The sequence below is a fragment of the Heptranchias perlo genome, chromosome 1 (assembly GCF_035084215.1).
Source record: "Heptranchias perlo isolate sHepPer1 chromosome 1, sHepPer1.hap1, whole genome shotgun sequence".
NCBI lineage: Eukaryota > Metazoa > Chordata > Chondrichthyes > Hexanchiformes > Hexanchidae > Heptranchias > Heptranchias perlo.
This window is the reverse complement of record NC_090325.1, coordinates 175,742,602-175,759,776: the sequence shown is the minus strand read 5'-3', so window position 1 is coordinate 175,759,776 and position 17,175 is coordinate 175,742,602. Positions and strand designations below refer to the sequence as shown.

The 17,175-nt window shown below is 45.0% G+C and overlaps 1 protein-coding gene across 1 annotated transcript in view; it reads left to right on the top strand.

Annotated features, from left to right (window-relative positions):
- The window catches only part of slc7a11 (solute carrier family 7 member 11), a 158,874-nt gene that overhangs the window by 104,845 nt on the left and 36,854 nt on the right, over window positions 1-17,175 (top strand). Inside the window, exons 7-8 of the mRNA XM_067972315.1 lie at window positions 2,829-2,952; window positions 16,260-16,363. Coding sequence (XP_067828416.1) covers window positions 2,829-2,952; window positions 16,260-16,363 — 228 coding nt within the window. The remainder of the gene's footprint in view (window positions 1-2,828; window positions 2,953-16,259; window positions 16,364-17,175) is intronic.

Below are 17,175 nucleotides of genomic sequence, written 5' to 3'. Positions count from 1 at the left end.
CACTCCTTTGGACTTAGGGTCCGCTCCGCCACTCTTCCACCAGCAGAGTGGCCCTATGACTCTGTGATTGATATCAGCTAGCTTTTTTTTAAATAGCAACAGGCGCAAGGGCTCGATGGGCTGAATGGCCTCCTCCTATGCTGAAGCCATTCGATGATTCTATGAACAAATAAATAAATTGACTGAATTAGTAACAATAATCAAAAATCTAGAAACTGCTTTCATTGTTGTTATACCACTGCTTTCTTGCCAATATGAAACATTTTCAGTTGTTGATCGGTGAGAAAGTGGCAGCATGACTTCAGACTCAGACCCCAATCTGATTCCCAAATGTACTGAGACCAAGTAATGTGAGACTACGCCTATGAGGTAATTTCACACAGCCTGTACTTTGCACTATGTTTAGTATAACTCCAGTCCAGTGCAGACACATTTTTTAAAAGTGTTCATGTCAGTCAATTAAGAACACAAGAAATAGGAACATGAGTAGGCCATACAGCCCCTTGAGCCTGCTCCGCCATTCAGTAAGACGATGGCTGATCTTCAACCTCAACTCTACTTTCCTGCCCGTGTCCCATATCCCTTGATTCCTTAGAGTCCAAAAATCTATCCATCTCAGCCTTGAATATACTTAACGACTGAGCAAAGTTTTGCAAATCCCTCCATCCTACTTTTGCAACCTCCTCCATCTCTACATCCCAGCTTACATTGTCTACTGTTGCAACTCTCTGCTTCGTCGTCAGTGGCAGAGCCTTCTGCCATTGTGCCCCTATAGTCAGGAATGTTCTCTCTAAACCTCTCTGCCCTTAAACTCTCCCCTCCTTCAAAATCCTCCTCCTAATCATTCCAACCACATCTTCAGCCAGCTCCCCGACTCATCTCCTAAATCAAGCTCGGTGTCCTAAGTGAAGCATTTGGCAATATTACTGAAACAATCTGAATCTGAACCAAGCCAGCAAAACCTCAGGTTTGATTTATTCAATCTAACCTCTGTAGCCCGATTTTAACTTATGGTGGGATTCGGGCGGGCAGGGGCTCAGGTGAGCGGCAAACACCCCCAACCTCGGCAGTGTGCGACCTGGGTGATTTTAATTCCTGAGCCTCATCTGCAGGCCACTGGTCAGTTGCCCGCTTGAAACTGGCAGGAAGCAGAACGTCGGGCGGTGGGAGGCCTCCAGCTGGGACTGAAGGTAAGTTCCTACCCCTCCTGGCCCCACAAGGAAAGTAAAACAAAAGTTTTAAAACTTACCTCGTTGAGCCTCTTCTGACCCCGACTCTTCTTCCCTCTTGCTTCACCTGGAAGGAAAGCCACAACGGCTTCCCCACTCAGGCCACTGGTTAAAATAGCAGTCGGGCCCCAGTGATGTCATCACAGCCCAATCTGCATATTTAAATAGAGGCCCTGCTAGTTTCCGGCGGGTGTCCTTATCATCTGCTCAGAACAGCAGGTTAAAATTGAAGGCTGCAGGAAGGGGGCAGGGCAGTAGTGGGTAAGTCTCCTGGCCAATCTTAACTGCCCACCTGCCTGGTTTCCGTTAGGCAGGCAGGGTTAAAGTCGCCCCTTTTAATTCTGAGGTGGGTGCTCGGATTTGTGGTTTTGTTTCATGTCCCCTAATTTGATAAAGCATTCATGCTGTATGTATGTGGCGACTCAGTCAGCCTTCGGTTCTCACAGGTGGAATGAAATAATTTGAATAGCCAGCTTATAGTAATTTGAACATCAGAACTTCACTTCACTTGCCATTTTAGTAAGGCTTCAAGCTGAATAACTGGAGATCTTTGGGAGTTGAGAGCCAATTCTGTTTCCCAGACACTCAAATATTCTTAATTGTCCACTGTCAAAATAATATAAGTAATGTCATAGAATATGTCCTTTGTAAAATAACAGATTAAAATTGCAGTCAGATAGATTATCATTTACTCAGGATAATGAGTCTAAATATACCTCAGCGTTCAATGAGGAAAATGTGTGAGACAGATATAGCTTGGGAATCATAACCTAATATAAAACACAGACAAGTGGAGTTATATTTCCTGTTTGAGAAAACTCTAATCAGGTCATTTCAGTGGTAAATACATCTGATATATTAAGCTAGCTGTACGAGAAAGTCAATTTACTCATTGTTTTCCAGTAAAGTAGAAGCCAACAGAAGGAAATAAATTAGCATTATGGATATATGTACTAGTAAACAGGCATTTGACTAAACCAAACCCTTCAAGAAAATGATAAAATCATGCTTATGAACATCTGTAACAATGATTATAATGCAGTGCAACACTTGTAACTGATCAGAATGCAACTGAACACACATAATGATTACGGAACAATTGAATGCACACGAATGCAATACAACTGAACACACTTAATGTATAATACAACCTAACACATGACAATGATTGCAATACAACTGAACACACCATTATTAACATAACTACGATACAACTGAATTCACATAATGATCACAGTGCAACTGAACACATATAACATTACAGAACAACTGAATACACTTAATAATTACAGTATAACTGAACACATAACAATAATTATAATACAATTGTACACACAAGATAATTACGATATGACTGAACAATCATTATAATATGACAGCATATGCAAAATCACAAATACAACACAATGGACAAGGATTAATAACATAAACAAACTACTGCATACAGGGTACTTAATTATATGCATTATTAAAATATAATGGTTTCTGCAAATAATAATTCAATGCAACAATATTTGTTTGAGAAAGAAGGTTTCTTGAATAATAGGACTTTAGAGTATTCTGATATTAAAAAAATGTTCAACTGCTTTTTCGTTCCAGAAATATACCTCTTGCTATCTGCATATCAATGGCAGTTGTCACAGTTGGCTATGTATTGACAAATGTAGCCTATTTCACCGTAATGAGTCCTGAGGAGCTTTTGGCCTCTGAAGCAGTAGCTGTGGTAAGTAATATAAACTTTAGCAAATGAAATTTATGTGATCGAGCCCAATGGTATTTTGAAATGTAAGGTACACTTCAGTTTATAAATGGTTGCAAACAAACTGGATTACCAGCACTCATCTGAAATGCTCTTCAAACACAGACACAAGCTGGCTGAGTAAAATGAGGCCTGTTTCAAATATTATTTATCCATCATCCATGTTTTCTACAATATTACGGATTGCTTACATAGGCTGCAGTTTATCTAACAGTACCGTGTGAACAAGGTGGGAGGGAATACTGAGGTTTTGGTTCTCTAACAATAGGGTTGGTACTCTGGAAAGATGAGATCAAATAGATCAAAGGGCCTCCTCCATTGTGACATTAGAATAATCCATAAAAGGAAATGTTTTAAAAAAAAGTTTGGTTAACATAGCTGGAAGGAATGATACGTCAGACTTAGGGGTGGATACTGCAACAGTTGGTGCCCAATGAGCTGAAGCACAATGGGCACCTGTTCCACGTACTATGAGAGCAGAAGCTTGAGGCCTATAACTTGCCTACTGTGACCAATTGCAGCCAGCAAGTGCAAAGGGAGCCATAGCCTGCACCCACTTTGGGCACTAGGCTCAATAGGCCCATGACTTTAATGCAACTGTAGCACTGGCTGGGGAGAGACCTTGATCATGAAGGAGGTTCTCTCAGGACGAGTGGAATCAGCTATAACCAGTTGGGCCTTTGCTGATGTTGAGGTGGACCTAATGCTGGCCGGAGACTGGCCTAACACATTTCTCCAGTAGGGTGAAAACGATTTTTTTGCAGCGGACATGGCGGCAAGAGCTGCCCGAGCACCTGGACACGGGGTGCGCAACACTGTCAGGCTGACCGCAAGGACGGTTGAAAGAACCTCGTTGTGGCAGCGGAACATCTTCGTGAAGAAGGTTCATCTCGAAGCCCGAGGCTGCGGACTGCCTCTGCCTGCAGGACTTCCCGAGGAGTGGATACTTCGAGGTGATCTTCAGGATTGTCGCAGGATTCCTGAAGATGCTCCAGGCCTTCAAGGAGAAGAGGAAGGAAGCGCCGTTGTTGCTCCTCACCGTGGAGCCGCTCTTTGCGCTCCCGCAGGAAAAGGAACAGACACTGATGGTCCACATGTTCAAACCGCATGTGCCCGTCATGGATGTGCTGATGTTGCTCAAGAGATATGTGGATGGAGCAAATCAGAGCATCGACATCGAGGACATGTACGGGATCTGGACCAGCAAGAGGAGCATCAAGGCAACGACGAGGGTGAATGTTGAGGGAAACATCGTCCACCTCCCGTCAAGTTTTGCGATTGGGACAATTTGTGGGTATGTGGTGATTCAGGAGCAGCCCAGAGTGTATCAATCCTGCGGCAAAACCCGGGCACGAGGCAGCCTCCTGCACGGCAGTGATCTGCAGGAAGGAGGGCCACCAAACACTGGACTATCAGGAGGCCAAGTGTGGCAGCCTGTGTGGAGAGGCTGGTCACCTGTATAAGACCTGCTCAAACCGCAGACACAGCTATGCACAGGCAGCGAGAGGCGAGGTGACACAGGAGAAGAGAGCAGCAGTCGTGGCTGCCCCAAAGGAGGTCAGACCCCTCCTCCATGCTGTGGCCCCACATGAAGGAGCCAACGACCAGGAGGAGGACAAAGAACAGGAAGGGAGAGTTGAGAAAAGCAACCAAACCCCGACACCCCAACCCCGAGACTTCTACTGAGAATGCAGATTCGATGGAAAGTGACCCGGGGGCAGAAGGAGTTTGGATGACACAAGAAAAGGAAAAGAGGAAGTCCCGTAGGTCCAGAGGAACGAACGCCAAAGGTGTGACCAGCAGCAAGAAGTGCTTAGAGTCCCCAACGGACAACAGCGGCCACTCCTCGGCTGATGAACAAGGAAAAGGGGGGAAACCCCACATTCGGCAAAGGAAGCGGCAAAACGCGACGGTGACCAGCGACACCAACAGCATGCTCCAGCTCCAGGAACTTGGTAGCAGTAACACCCAGCTCCGGGGCACCGGGAGCAGTGATGCGCCCAGCGCACCCCAACTCCAGGGCGCCAGGAGTAACGATGCAGAGAGCGAGGTCCCACAACTCCAGACAATTGGGAGAAGCAACGAGCAGATCGAGGTCCCCCAACTCCGGGAAACTGGGAGAAGCAACGCGAAGAGCGAGGCCCCCCAACTCCCGGAAACTGGGAGAAGCACAATGGTCGCGGAGAGCGAGCCACCAGCAAAGGCCAAGGAGGCGGACCTGGTCGTGGATGTCACGGACACACCACCCCACTAGACCCTGCCGTCGACCCCCGAGCGCATACATTCCCCCAACGGAGGACAGGCCTCCTTCCTAAGCCCACGGACTGTCCAGAAGTTCCTGCACACCACACAAATGCAGAATCTGGAGTACACAGGTTGGAGGACCGTGAAACTCCTCTTTGACTCCACGGTGCACTGGTGGGAAGCGATCAAGGCCAACATCAAGAGGTTCTTCATCCTCAAAGGTGTTCAGTAGGCGAGAGAGAGACAGAGGAACGTGTCGCAGCTCCAGAAAAGCATGCAGTATTTGCTCCAGCTGCAGTCAATGGGGGTCAATGTCGGGGAGGAACTCAGAGAGGTGAAAAGCCAGCAAGCTTCGCTCTTCACCTCTGAGGCCTCAAAGATCATCTTCCAGTCCAGAGTCCGCTACGTAGAACAGGACGAGAAGTGCTCGAGCTTCTTCTTGCAGAAGCTGCACAGAGAGATCCCTGTGATCAGCAGTCTGAAGGAGGAAGATGGCTCGGTGACGACTTTACAGGGCGTCATACTGAGGATTATCAAGTCCTTTTATGCCGAGCTGTATAGTGCGAAGCCCACAGACTGCATGGCCTCCCAGTCCTTCCTGTCCTCTATCACGGAGATCTTAGATGACAGCGAGCGGGACAGCATGGATCGGCCGCTGACTTTGGACGACAAAGGCCGTCCGATCCTTCGAGATGATTAGAACTCCCAGAAGCGATGGCTTACCGGTTGAGTTGTATTCGACTCTGTGGGACTGGATAGGCCTAGACTTGCTGGAAGTGTACGGGGGTATGCTTCTGGCAGGCAACATGTCAGAGACCATGAGGAAAGGCATCATCACCCTCATCTACAAATGGAAGGAGGATAGGGAAGAAATCAGAAATTGGCAACCCATTTCTTTGCTAAATGTCGACGACAAAATTCTGTCTAAGGTCATCGCCAACAGGCTCCAGTGTGCTCTGGAGCGGGTGATCCACCTGGATCAGACCTGTACTGTACCTGGCAAGAAGATACGATCGCCTACGTACAGGACAGAGAGGTGAACCCCTGCCCCATCGGCTTGGACCAGGAGAAGGCCTTTGACAGAATATCCCACATGTACATGATGGACGTTCTCTCCAAAATGGGGTTTGGGGAATTTGCGATTGGATCTGAATGCTCTACGCGGACATCCATAGCACAGTCCTAATTGACGGGTGGGAGTCAGAGAGCTTTCTGATCAGATCTGGAGTCAGGCAAGGCTGTCCTCTCTCTGAAGTCTTGTTCGTATGTTGTATCGAGCCGTTTGCCCCGTCCATCAGGAAGTACGCAGGTATCAGTGGGGGTGACGATCCCAGGCAGCAGAATCTCTCAGGTTAAGGCTTCCCTGTACATGGATGATGTTACTGTCTTTTGCTCCAATCAGCGGTCGGTCGACAGGCTGATGGGCATCTGCGACCAGATCGAGCTGGCTTCGAGGGCCAGAGTGAACCAAAGTAAGAGTGAGGCCATGTTCTTTGGCAGGTGGGAGATCTGATCCTTTGTCCCCTTCACCATCAGGTTCAACTACCTGAAGGTGCTGGGGATCTGGTTCGGGGGCCCCAGGCCTGCATCAAGAACAGGGAGAAGCGGATCGCCAAGGCCAAATAGAAGCTTGGCATGTGGGGTTGTGGGGGGAGGCCGCTCCCGCTCCATAACAGGCAGGAACCTGGTGATAAGGTGTGAGGTACTCGCGATGTTGCTCTACGTAATGTCTGGCCCATTCCCCGCCGCTCCGCTGTCACAGTCATCCGAGCTATCTTACACTTTGTCTGGAGGTCCAAAGTAGAACGCGTCCACAGAGACACCATGTACAAGTCCCCAGACAAAGGGGGGAAGAGTGTCTCCAACGCCGCTCTGATCCTGATGGCCACCTTTGTGTGTGGCTGCCTCAGGATGTGAGTAGAGCCCCAGTACGCAAACACCAACGTGCTGAGGTTTTACCTGTCCACCACGCTGAGAAGACTGGGTCTGGCCATGCTGGCCAAGCAGACGCAGGACATCCCGTCCAGCTGGACCGTACCCCACCACCTGTCCCAAGTGGAGAAGTTCCTGAGAGGGACCCCTTCGACCACAAGGCCATCAGACAGTGGTCGACATGGAACGTTCTGGGAGTCCTGCAGGGAAAGGAGAGGGTGGATCCAATCGGGCAGTTTCCCGACTAGACAGTCGATGCCATTTAGCAGAACGTCTCATCATCGGAACTGTCTAACAGGCACCAGGATGTAGCTTAGATGGTGATGAGAAGGGCCCTCCCAGTGCGGTCTTTCCAACACACATGGAACCTCAGCGCCACTGCGAGCTGCCCTTGAGGCTGCGGCGGGGACGAGACCATCGTCCACCTCCTGGTGGACTTGCCCCTTTGCGCACAGGGTGTGGAGAGGGATGTGTTAGTAGCTGTCCCAGTTCACCCCAACAGTTCGGTAACACAGAGGACGCTATGTTCTATGGGCTGTTCCCCGGGATGCACACTGCGACAAATATCAACAACTGCTGGAAGACCATCAACTCGGTGAAGGAGGCCCTTTGGCTCGCTGGAAAACTGCTGGTCTTCCAGCTGAAGGAGCTGTCTACGACCGAGTGTTGCCGACTGGCACAATCCAAGGTCCAGGTTACATGCTGCGGGATGCACTCAAGCTGCCTGCACAGAGGCTGTATAGGGAAAGGCCACCGTGTAAGGCCATCCTACCTTATATTGTACAGTATGTATTAGGAGATGCATACTGTGTTTTAAACTGTAATAATGGGATCATAGTATGTACGACCTGCATTGTATTGGTCTGAACTGTATTGCTTGGAATTTTGTATTTTTTCCATTGAACTGTGTGTAATATTGAAATGAAGTATATTTTGAAATTTTTTAAAAATTGCACTGCTCAGGCATTTGGGATGTGTGCTGAAGGGCAGGCCCCATTGTTTGAAATAAAAAATTCCTCCCTCAATACCCCTGGCACCCTTGTGGGATGCCCCTCTGCCCTGTGCTTTGTATCGTCATCCCCCCGCCACCCCCTACCATGCCTAAAACTTTCCTAGCACATAACCAGCAGCCCCTCATTAAAAATTAAGCAAATGAGCTGACCATGTATTATCAAATTTATTCGTGCGCAGGAACACGCAGCAGCTACACAATTCCAGTGTGCTGCGCACAGGGTACATTATCGACACTAGTGAGTTCCCAAATTCCGCTCTCATTATTAGGAGGAGGCACCAAGCTAAAGAAAACTTCTCCATAGGGAGGATTGGAGGGAAGACTGGAAGGAAAATCACCACTAGACTCTTTCCAGGCAACTGATTACAGAATGCTCTGCTGTTACTAGGGTCCCTGCTCTCTCCCTCAGACCAAAGACTGGTATACAACACAGGGAGACAAAAAGAGAGGAAGGAGAGAAGGTACAATTTTAACTTATTCCCCTCCTCTCAAAAAAAATGAAATTGGGGTACATCCATATCATTAGTATTCTACTTCTGTAAGAAGTCATTTTTTTTTGTTGGGAATGCTGTGCTCATCAAAATGAAGGATGTGTGAGTACTTTTTTTACCTTTTGTACCCAGTGTTAGCATTGAGCACTCCCAGGTCAGGTATATCATGAATTAGATGCAGAATAAAGCTCCATCCACTCTCCCCTAAGTACAAATTTAACTGCAATCTGAAGAAGCACCTACTGCATCAGCGTGACTTTTTCCATTTCTCACACCACTTATCCCTATGCCCTCTCCAAATGAGATTGCTAGTTACGGGCTGCTGAAATGCAGACAGTTTTGATTGTGATCTCACGCTTACCCGGGACTAGTTGCAAACTGCCCTGACATTGGATCCTTATAACTAGTACAAAGAAGAGACTTTGGTTCCATCTTCTGGAGTGGATTGAAGCCCGGTCACAGAGGTGACAGAGCATTTGGCCACCCAGCTCACAGAAGTACTTTGATATTCTGCATGCAGCTGACAAAGCTCCAATTTAAAAAAAACTTTCCAGCTTATGATTCAGTGCTGCAATGTGTTCTATTTTGAGCCAATGCAGTCCTGTGAATTTAATACTTTGTTCCTGCTGAGGGATCTTCAAGATGGAAAGGAAATATTCTACATAAATAGCATAAAGTGCATACTCAATGGACAGCTCCCAAATACAGAATTTATTACACGCATGAGGAACACCTTAATAAATCACTTGGAACTTCATCACACAAGATAATCAGGTGTTCCTCCCTTAAAGAATCAATTCTACACAGTTCCTCACAGACTATTTATTTAGATATATATATGGTGTTTACACATTTGTAATAATAGATTATCATCTTTTAAAGGATGACTTATGACTATAGTCTAGCAAATACGTCAATGTGTTTATCGAGAACATCGAGATAAACTGCCAATAGACAAATCCCCGCAATGGCTCAGTCAGTTTCACCAATGAGTAGCTGAGCCATACAGACCAGGAAAGTCCCAGGTTTGATCCCCAGTTCATGCTGAAATAGCTGATCTCAGTCATGACAGCATTAAGGATTGGCCTCAGTGCCTCAGGGGAAAATCAGTCAAGATTCACACTCCTGATCACTATTCAGTAACCTCTGCTGGTAAATGCACATGGGACATCAGGTGAAGAGAGGAGTGTGTTTAGTTGTGGCGCACCCATTGCTGAGTAACTTGCGAGCACTTACTGTCAAGGCTTAAACATGAATAATGGCCACTTGTGTGAGATATTAGAGGGCGACTATGTCCCGTGGAACTAGCTAGAGTCAGCACTTTCAGGAGAGGGGGAGGGAAGAAAATTGGTAATAGAAAAGCAACAACTTAGCATTTGTAAAGGTGAAGATGATTTAATTGATTCACTTTCTGTGATTGTTGTGTATATAGACAAACTATGCGCTTAACCAGCGCATATCAGGTTTCTGCCATTTGTTGGGGAGTTCCACCGGTCTCCTGTGGGAGTTATGTCAGTAGGTCGGGAGAATCCCCACGGGACTTCAGGACCACCAGTCCCTTCTGCAATTATCTGAATTTATGTGTGTTCTTGTTAAGCATGATTAACATATATCCGTATGCTGGTCCTGTTAAGACTGTAACTATTAAGTATAACTTGCCAAGTATATACCTGTTAAGAATGCAACTTTTCAGTGTATGTTTGCTAACTATACTTATTGAGGGTATATTTGCTAAATGCATTGCTGCTTAGTTCATATTTGTTAACCGTACATTGGTTAAGAGTATCTTTATTAAGCGTACAGTTGCTAATTGCCATAGAATCATAGAATGATACAGCACAGAAGGAGGCCATTCGGCCCATCATGCCTGTGGCGGCTCTTTGAAAGAGCTATCTAATTGGTCTCATTCCCCTGCCCTTTCCCCATAGCCCTGTAAATTTTTCCCCTTTGAGTATTTATCCAATTCCCGTTTGATTGTTATTATTGAATCTGTTTCCACCACCCTTTCAGGCAGGGCATTCCAAATCACAACAAGTCACTGCATAAAAAAAATTCTCCTCATCTCGCCTCAGATTCTTTTGCCAATTACCTTTAATTTGTGTCCTCTGGTTACTGACCCTTCTACCACTGGAAACAGTTTCTCCTTATTTACTCTATCAAAACCCTTCATGATTTTGAACACCTCTATCAAATCTCCCCTTAACCTTCTCTGCCCCAGTTTCTCTGCTGTCTCCACATAACTGGAATCTTTCATCCTGGGTACCATTCTAATAAATCTCCTCTGCACCCTCTTTAAGGCCTTGACATCCTTCCTAAAGTATGTTGTCCAGAATTGGAAATAATACTCTAACTGGGGCCTAACCAGTGATTTATAAAGGATTAGCATAGCTTCCTTGTTTTAGTACTCTATGCTTCTGTTTCTAAAGCTAAGGATCTCTTATATTTTCTTGACAGCCTTCTCAACTTGTCGTGCCACCTTCAAAGCTTTCTGTACGTACACCTCCAGGTCTCTCTGTTCCTGCACCCCCTTTAAAATTATACCTTTAGTTTATATTGCCTCTCCTCATTCTTCCTATCAAAATGTATCACTTCACACTTCTCTGCATTAAATTGCATCTGCCATGTGTCTGCCCCTTTCACCACTCTGTCTATGTCCTTTTTTTATTCATTCATGGGATGTGGGCGTCGCTGGCAAGGCCAGCATTTATTGCCCATTCCTAATTGCCCTTGAGAAGGTGGTGGTGAGCCGCCTTCTTGAACCGTGTGGCGAAGGTACTCCCACAGTGCTGTTAGGAAGGGAGTTCCAGGATTTTGACCCAGTGACGATGAAGGAACGGCAATATATTTCCAAATCAGGATGGTGTATGACTCGGAGGGGAACGTGCAGGTGGTGTTGTTCCCATGTGCCTGCTGCCCTTGTCTTTTTAGGTGGTAGAAGCGGGTTTGGGAGGTACTGACAAAGAAGCCTTGGCAAGTTGCTGCAGTGCATTCAGTAGATGGTACACACTGCAGCCACGGTGCGCGGTGGTGGAGGGAGTGAATGTTTAAGGTGGTGGGTGGGGTGCCAATCAGATGGGCTGCTTTGTCCTGGATGGTGTTGAGCTTCTTGAGTGTTGTTGGAGCTGTACTCATCCAGGCAAGTGGAGAGTATTCCATCACACTCCTGACTTATGCCTTGTAGATGGTGGAAAGGCTATGGGGAGTCAGGAGGCGAGTCACTTGGCGCAGAATACCCAGCCTCTGACCTGCTCTTGTAGCCACAGTATTTATGTGGCTGGTCCAGTTAAGTTTCTGGTCAGTGGTGACCCCCAGGATGTTGATGGTGAGGGATTTGACGATGGTAATACCATTGAATGTCAAGAGGAGGTGGTTAGACTCTCTCTTGTTGGAGATGGACATTGCCTGGCACTTGTGTGGCATGAATGTTACTTGCCACTTATAAGCCCAAGCCTGAATGTTATCCAGATCTTGCTGCATGTGGGCACGCACAACATTCAGGCTTGGGCTGATAAGTGGCAAGCAGCTGAATTCTGTTATTATCCTCCTCATTGTTTACTACATTTCCAAGTTTTGTGTCATTTGCAAACTTTGAAATTATGCCATGTGTACCCAAGTCCAGGTCATTGATATACATCAAAAGTACAGTGGTCCTAATAATGACCCCTGGGGAATACCACTGTATACTTCCTGCCAGTCCGGAAGACAACCGTTCACCACTACTGTCTGCTTTCTGTCTCTTAGCCAATTTTGTATCCACACTGCCACTGCCCCTTTAATCCCATGGTTTTTAACTTTGCTAACAAGTCTATTACATGGTACTTTGTCAAATGCCTTTTGAAAGTCCATATTTACATGAACCGCACTACCTTCATCAACCCTCTCCGTAACTTTATCAAAGAACTCAATCAAGTTAGTCAATCACGATTTAACAAATCCATGCTGGCTATCATTTATTAACCAATATTTTTGAAAGTGACAATTAATTTTATCTCAGATTATTGTCTCTAAAAGTTTCCCCACCACCGACATTGGGCTGACTGGCCTGTAATTGTCGGATTTATCCTGCACTCCTTTTTGTGAACAGGGGTGTAACATTTGCAATCATCCAGTCTTCTGGCACTGCTCCCATATCTAAGGAGGATTAGAAGATTGTGGCCAGAACCTCTGCTGTCTGCGCCCTTACTTCCCACAGCAATCTAGGATGCTTCCCATCCGGACCGGGTGACTTTTCTACTTTGAGTGCTGCCAACCTTCAAAGTACCTCCTCTTTATCTCTTTTTATCCTTTTTCAATTTCTCTATCTCCTCCTTTAGGTACATTTTGGTAGGAAGAATAAGGAGGCCACATACTTCTTGGATAATAAGAGTCTAAATGGGACAGAGGAGCAAAGGGATCTCGGAGTACAGATACACAAATCACTAAAAGTAGCGACACAGGTTAATAAAAAGGCAAATCAAGCTGGAGTTCAATTCTAGAGGGATAGAATTGAAAAGCAGAGAAGTTATGTTAAACTTGTATAGAACCTTGGTTAGACCACACTTGGAGAACTGTGCACAGTTCTGGTCTCCACATTATAGAAAGAATATAGAGGCATTGGAGAGGGTGCAAAAAAGATTCACAAGGATGATACTAGAACTGAGAGGATATACTTGTCAGGAAAGGCTGAACAGGCTGGGGCTCTTTTCTCTAGAAAAGGGAAGACTGAGGGGTGACTTGATAGAGGTCTTTAAGATAATGAAAGAGTTTGATAGGGTAGATGTACAGAGAATGTTTCCACTTGTGGGGGAGTCCAAATCTAGAGGTCATAAATATAAAATAGTTGCTAATAAATCCAATAGTGAATTCAAGAGAAACTTCTTTACCCAAAGAGTGGTAAGAATTTGGAACACATTACCACAAGGAGTAGTTGAGGCAAATAATATAGATGCATTTAAGGGGAAGCTAGATAAGCACATGAGGGAGAAAGAAATAGAAGGGTATGCTGATGGGGTTAAATGAAGTGGGGGGGGGGGGGGAAGACCCGTGTGAAGCATAAACGCCGGCATAGACAAGTTGGGCCGAATAGCTTGTTTCTGTGCTGTAGTTTTTATGTAACTCGATGTAACTTTATTGCGACATTGGCAGCATCCTCTTCTTTAGTGAAGACAGATGCAAATTATTCATTTAATACCTCAGCCAGGCCCTCTGCCTCCACAAGAAGATTTCTTTTTTGATCCCTAATTGGCCCCACCCTCACTTTGACTATCCTTTTACTATTTATATGTTTATAAAAGACTTTTGGATTCCCTTTTATGTTACTCGCTAATCTATTCTCATATACTCTCTTTGCAGCTCTTATTTTCTTTTTCAGTTTTCCTCTATACTTTCTGTATTCAGCTTGGTTCTCTACTGTATTATGCACCTGATATTTATCATAAGCCTCCTTTTTCTGTTTCATTTTAATCTGTATATCTTTAATCATCCATGGAGCTCTATCTTTGGATGCCCTTCCTTTCCTCCTCATGGGAATGTGCCTAGTCTGTACCCGAAAGATCTCTCTTTGAAGGCCTCCCATTGCTCATTTACTGTTTTACCTGCCAATCTTTGGTTCCAATCCGCCTGGGCCAGATCCCATTTCATCTCACTGAAATTAACTCTCCTCCAGTTGAGTATTTTCACATTTGATTTTTCCTTTTCCTTTTCCATAACTGTTCTAAACCTAATGATATTGTGATCAATGTTTCCCAAATGCTCCCCCACTGAAACATGCTCCACTTGCCCCACCTCATTTCCCAGAACCCGATCCAGGACTGCTTCCTTCCTCGTTGGGCTGAAAACATACTGATCAAGAAGGTTCTCTTATACACATTTCAGGAATTCCTCCCCCTTTTTGTCCTTTACCCTCTTATTTTCCCAATCTATAATAGGATAATTGAAGTCCCCCATTATCACTACTCTATCGTTCTTGCATCTTTCTGTAATTTTCCTGCAAAATTGTTCCTCCATCTCCTTCCCACTATTTGGTTGCCTATAATATACACCCAGCAGCATAATAGTTCCTCTATTGCTCCTTATTTCTAACCAAATAGATTTGGTCTTTGAACCCCCAAATACTTCATCCCATTCCAGTGCTGTAACAGTATCTTTGATTAATACTGCCACCTCCTCCTTTCTTTCCTTCCCTATCTTTTCTGAAAACTTTGTAGCCAGGAATATTAAGTGCCCGCTCATCTCCCAGGCCTCCGTCATTGCCACTATATTATAATCCCATGTGGCAATTTGTGCCTGCAGCACACTGACCTTATTTACCATGCTCCATGCACATGCACTCCAAACCCACCCTAGTCTACCTTGTATATCCCCCCTGTCTGATCACTCCTATTTCTGACCTATTCTTTACTCTAATGCTGTTTGTCTGTCCCAGTCCTCTGTGCACCTTGTTTTTCCTTTCTAATGCTTCAGCTTGGTGCCCCTCCCCCTGACAAATTAGTTTAAACCCTCCCCTTATTGAGATTATCCATGCTAATTATATACCTGTATATTAGTTTATTATAGATTTTATTTAGAGCTCAGATTTGCCTGCGCTCATTTCTATAGATAGGTGGGTAGAACCTCTGTGGATCGTTTTCAGGAGGTGGAAGTCCAGAGGGCCAGGAGTTCCACCTGCTTCTTTGTCATAAGAACATAAGAAAAAGGAGCAGCCCTTCGAGCCTGCTCTGCCATTCAATAAGATCATGGCTGATCTTCGACCTCAACTCAACTTTCCCCCCTGATCCCCATATCCCTTGATTCCCCTAGAGTCCAAAACTCTATCTATCTCAGCCTTGAATGTACTCAATGACTCAGCATCCACAGCCCTCTGGGGTAGAGAATTCCAAAGATTCACAACCTTCTGAGTGAAGAAATTCTTCCTCATCTCAGTCTTAAATAGCCGGCCCCTTATTCTGACACTATGCCCCTAGTTTTAGGCTGTCAAGCCCCCTCAGAATCTTATATGTTTCAATTAGATCATCTCTCATTCTTCTAAACTCCAGAGAGTATATGTCCATTCTACTCAATCTCTCCTCATAGGACAACCATCTCATCCCAGGAATCAATCTAGTAAAACCCTTTCATCCTATGAATCAATCTTGTCCTGGTTCTGACCACAGAGATAGGGTCGTTTAAATATTCAAAGGCGGGTGCCCACAACTGTAGCAGCACAACAGAGATGCACGTCCCACTGAGCTGCCAGACCAAGGAGTGGCAACCTGTCGCTCTGAGAGGAGGCATCCAGGCCCGAAGTGGGCCACAGAAAAGTGACAGCAAAATCTTACTGATTCCTCTTCAGGGAATAGTGAGCCACCTTGCTGAAGGTAATTAATCCCTCAGGTTACGTCAGGTTTTGGCCATTTTATGGGGTGATCCACTGGTTTCCTGCCAGAGTTGCAATGAGAGATTGGGAGAACCCCCACAGAATTTCAAGGGCACTATGATTTTTTTTTTGTTAACTTTTGATGTTTTTCTTATTCTCGTTGACATGGAAAGGAAAATTTTAAATTTGTGATCATTAATATAATTAGTTAAGTAATTAACTGTGTAAGATTGATTTTAACTGCCGTCTGATTGATTAGACCTTTGCAGAGCGACTGATGGGCAAGTTCTCTATAGCAGTGCCAATTTTCGTAGCTCTTTCCTGCTTTGGATCTATGAATGGGGGCATCTTTGCAGTTGCCAGGTAAGCATTCAGTGAATCTACAGGCTTTGAAAATGTGTCAGGAGAAGGAAAGAATCAATGTTTCCCCCTAAATTGGGGGTGAGGAGATTTTTATGTTCACAAAAACAAATACGCCACTTCACAAAATTTCATATCATGCATAGGGCAGCACTCATAAAGAAGCAGGGATCAATGTATACTTGAAAAATAAAATTTCTTTAAAAGCGTATGCGGCAACCATCAGTCTCCAGCAGAAGACCAACGGAAACACTAGGAAAACGTAAACGTAGATTTACTGCTCCATTTTTTTCAAACTGAGGCCACCCTCGTAAAAAGATGAAAACCCTGATGCCAGGTGAGCCTGGTAGTTTGGCAAAAGGCCTCATATGCACATACTCCTAAATTTATTATTGCCAGTACGTTCCATAGTTTGCTTGCTGTTTTGTTGGGAAATATCAATCATTGTTTTAAAATAAAAATGTGAGAAAAATCCAGCTAATGCCCCTAATTGCATAGCTAAAAGATTTGAAACAGTGTTTAAACTTCCAATGCCCATGAGTTGTACCAGCACTAAGCCAAATTATTATGCAGAGGCATGCAAATGTGTTTTAGTAATTGTAAAATCAAGATTCTGAGTGAACATTCAAGCAGTTTTACAAAATAGCTTTTTTGCTGATTCCACGATAATCTACTATATATTGGACAGTAAAGTATTCAAATTAGTTAGATATAAGGCCAATGCAAGGGTTGTGTAGTTATGTACTCCACATTCTGCTGAAAAATAATCTGAATTTTCAATGACGAGTATTCTATTGTCATTCTATTTTCACAGT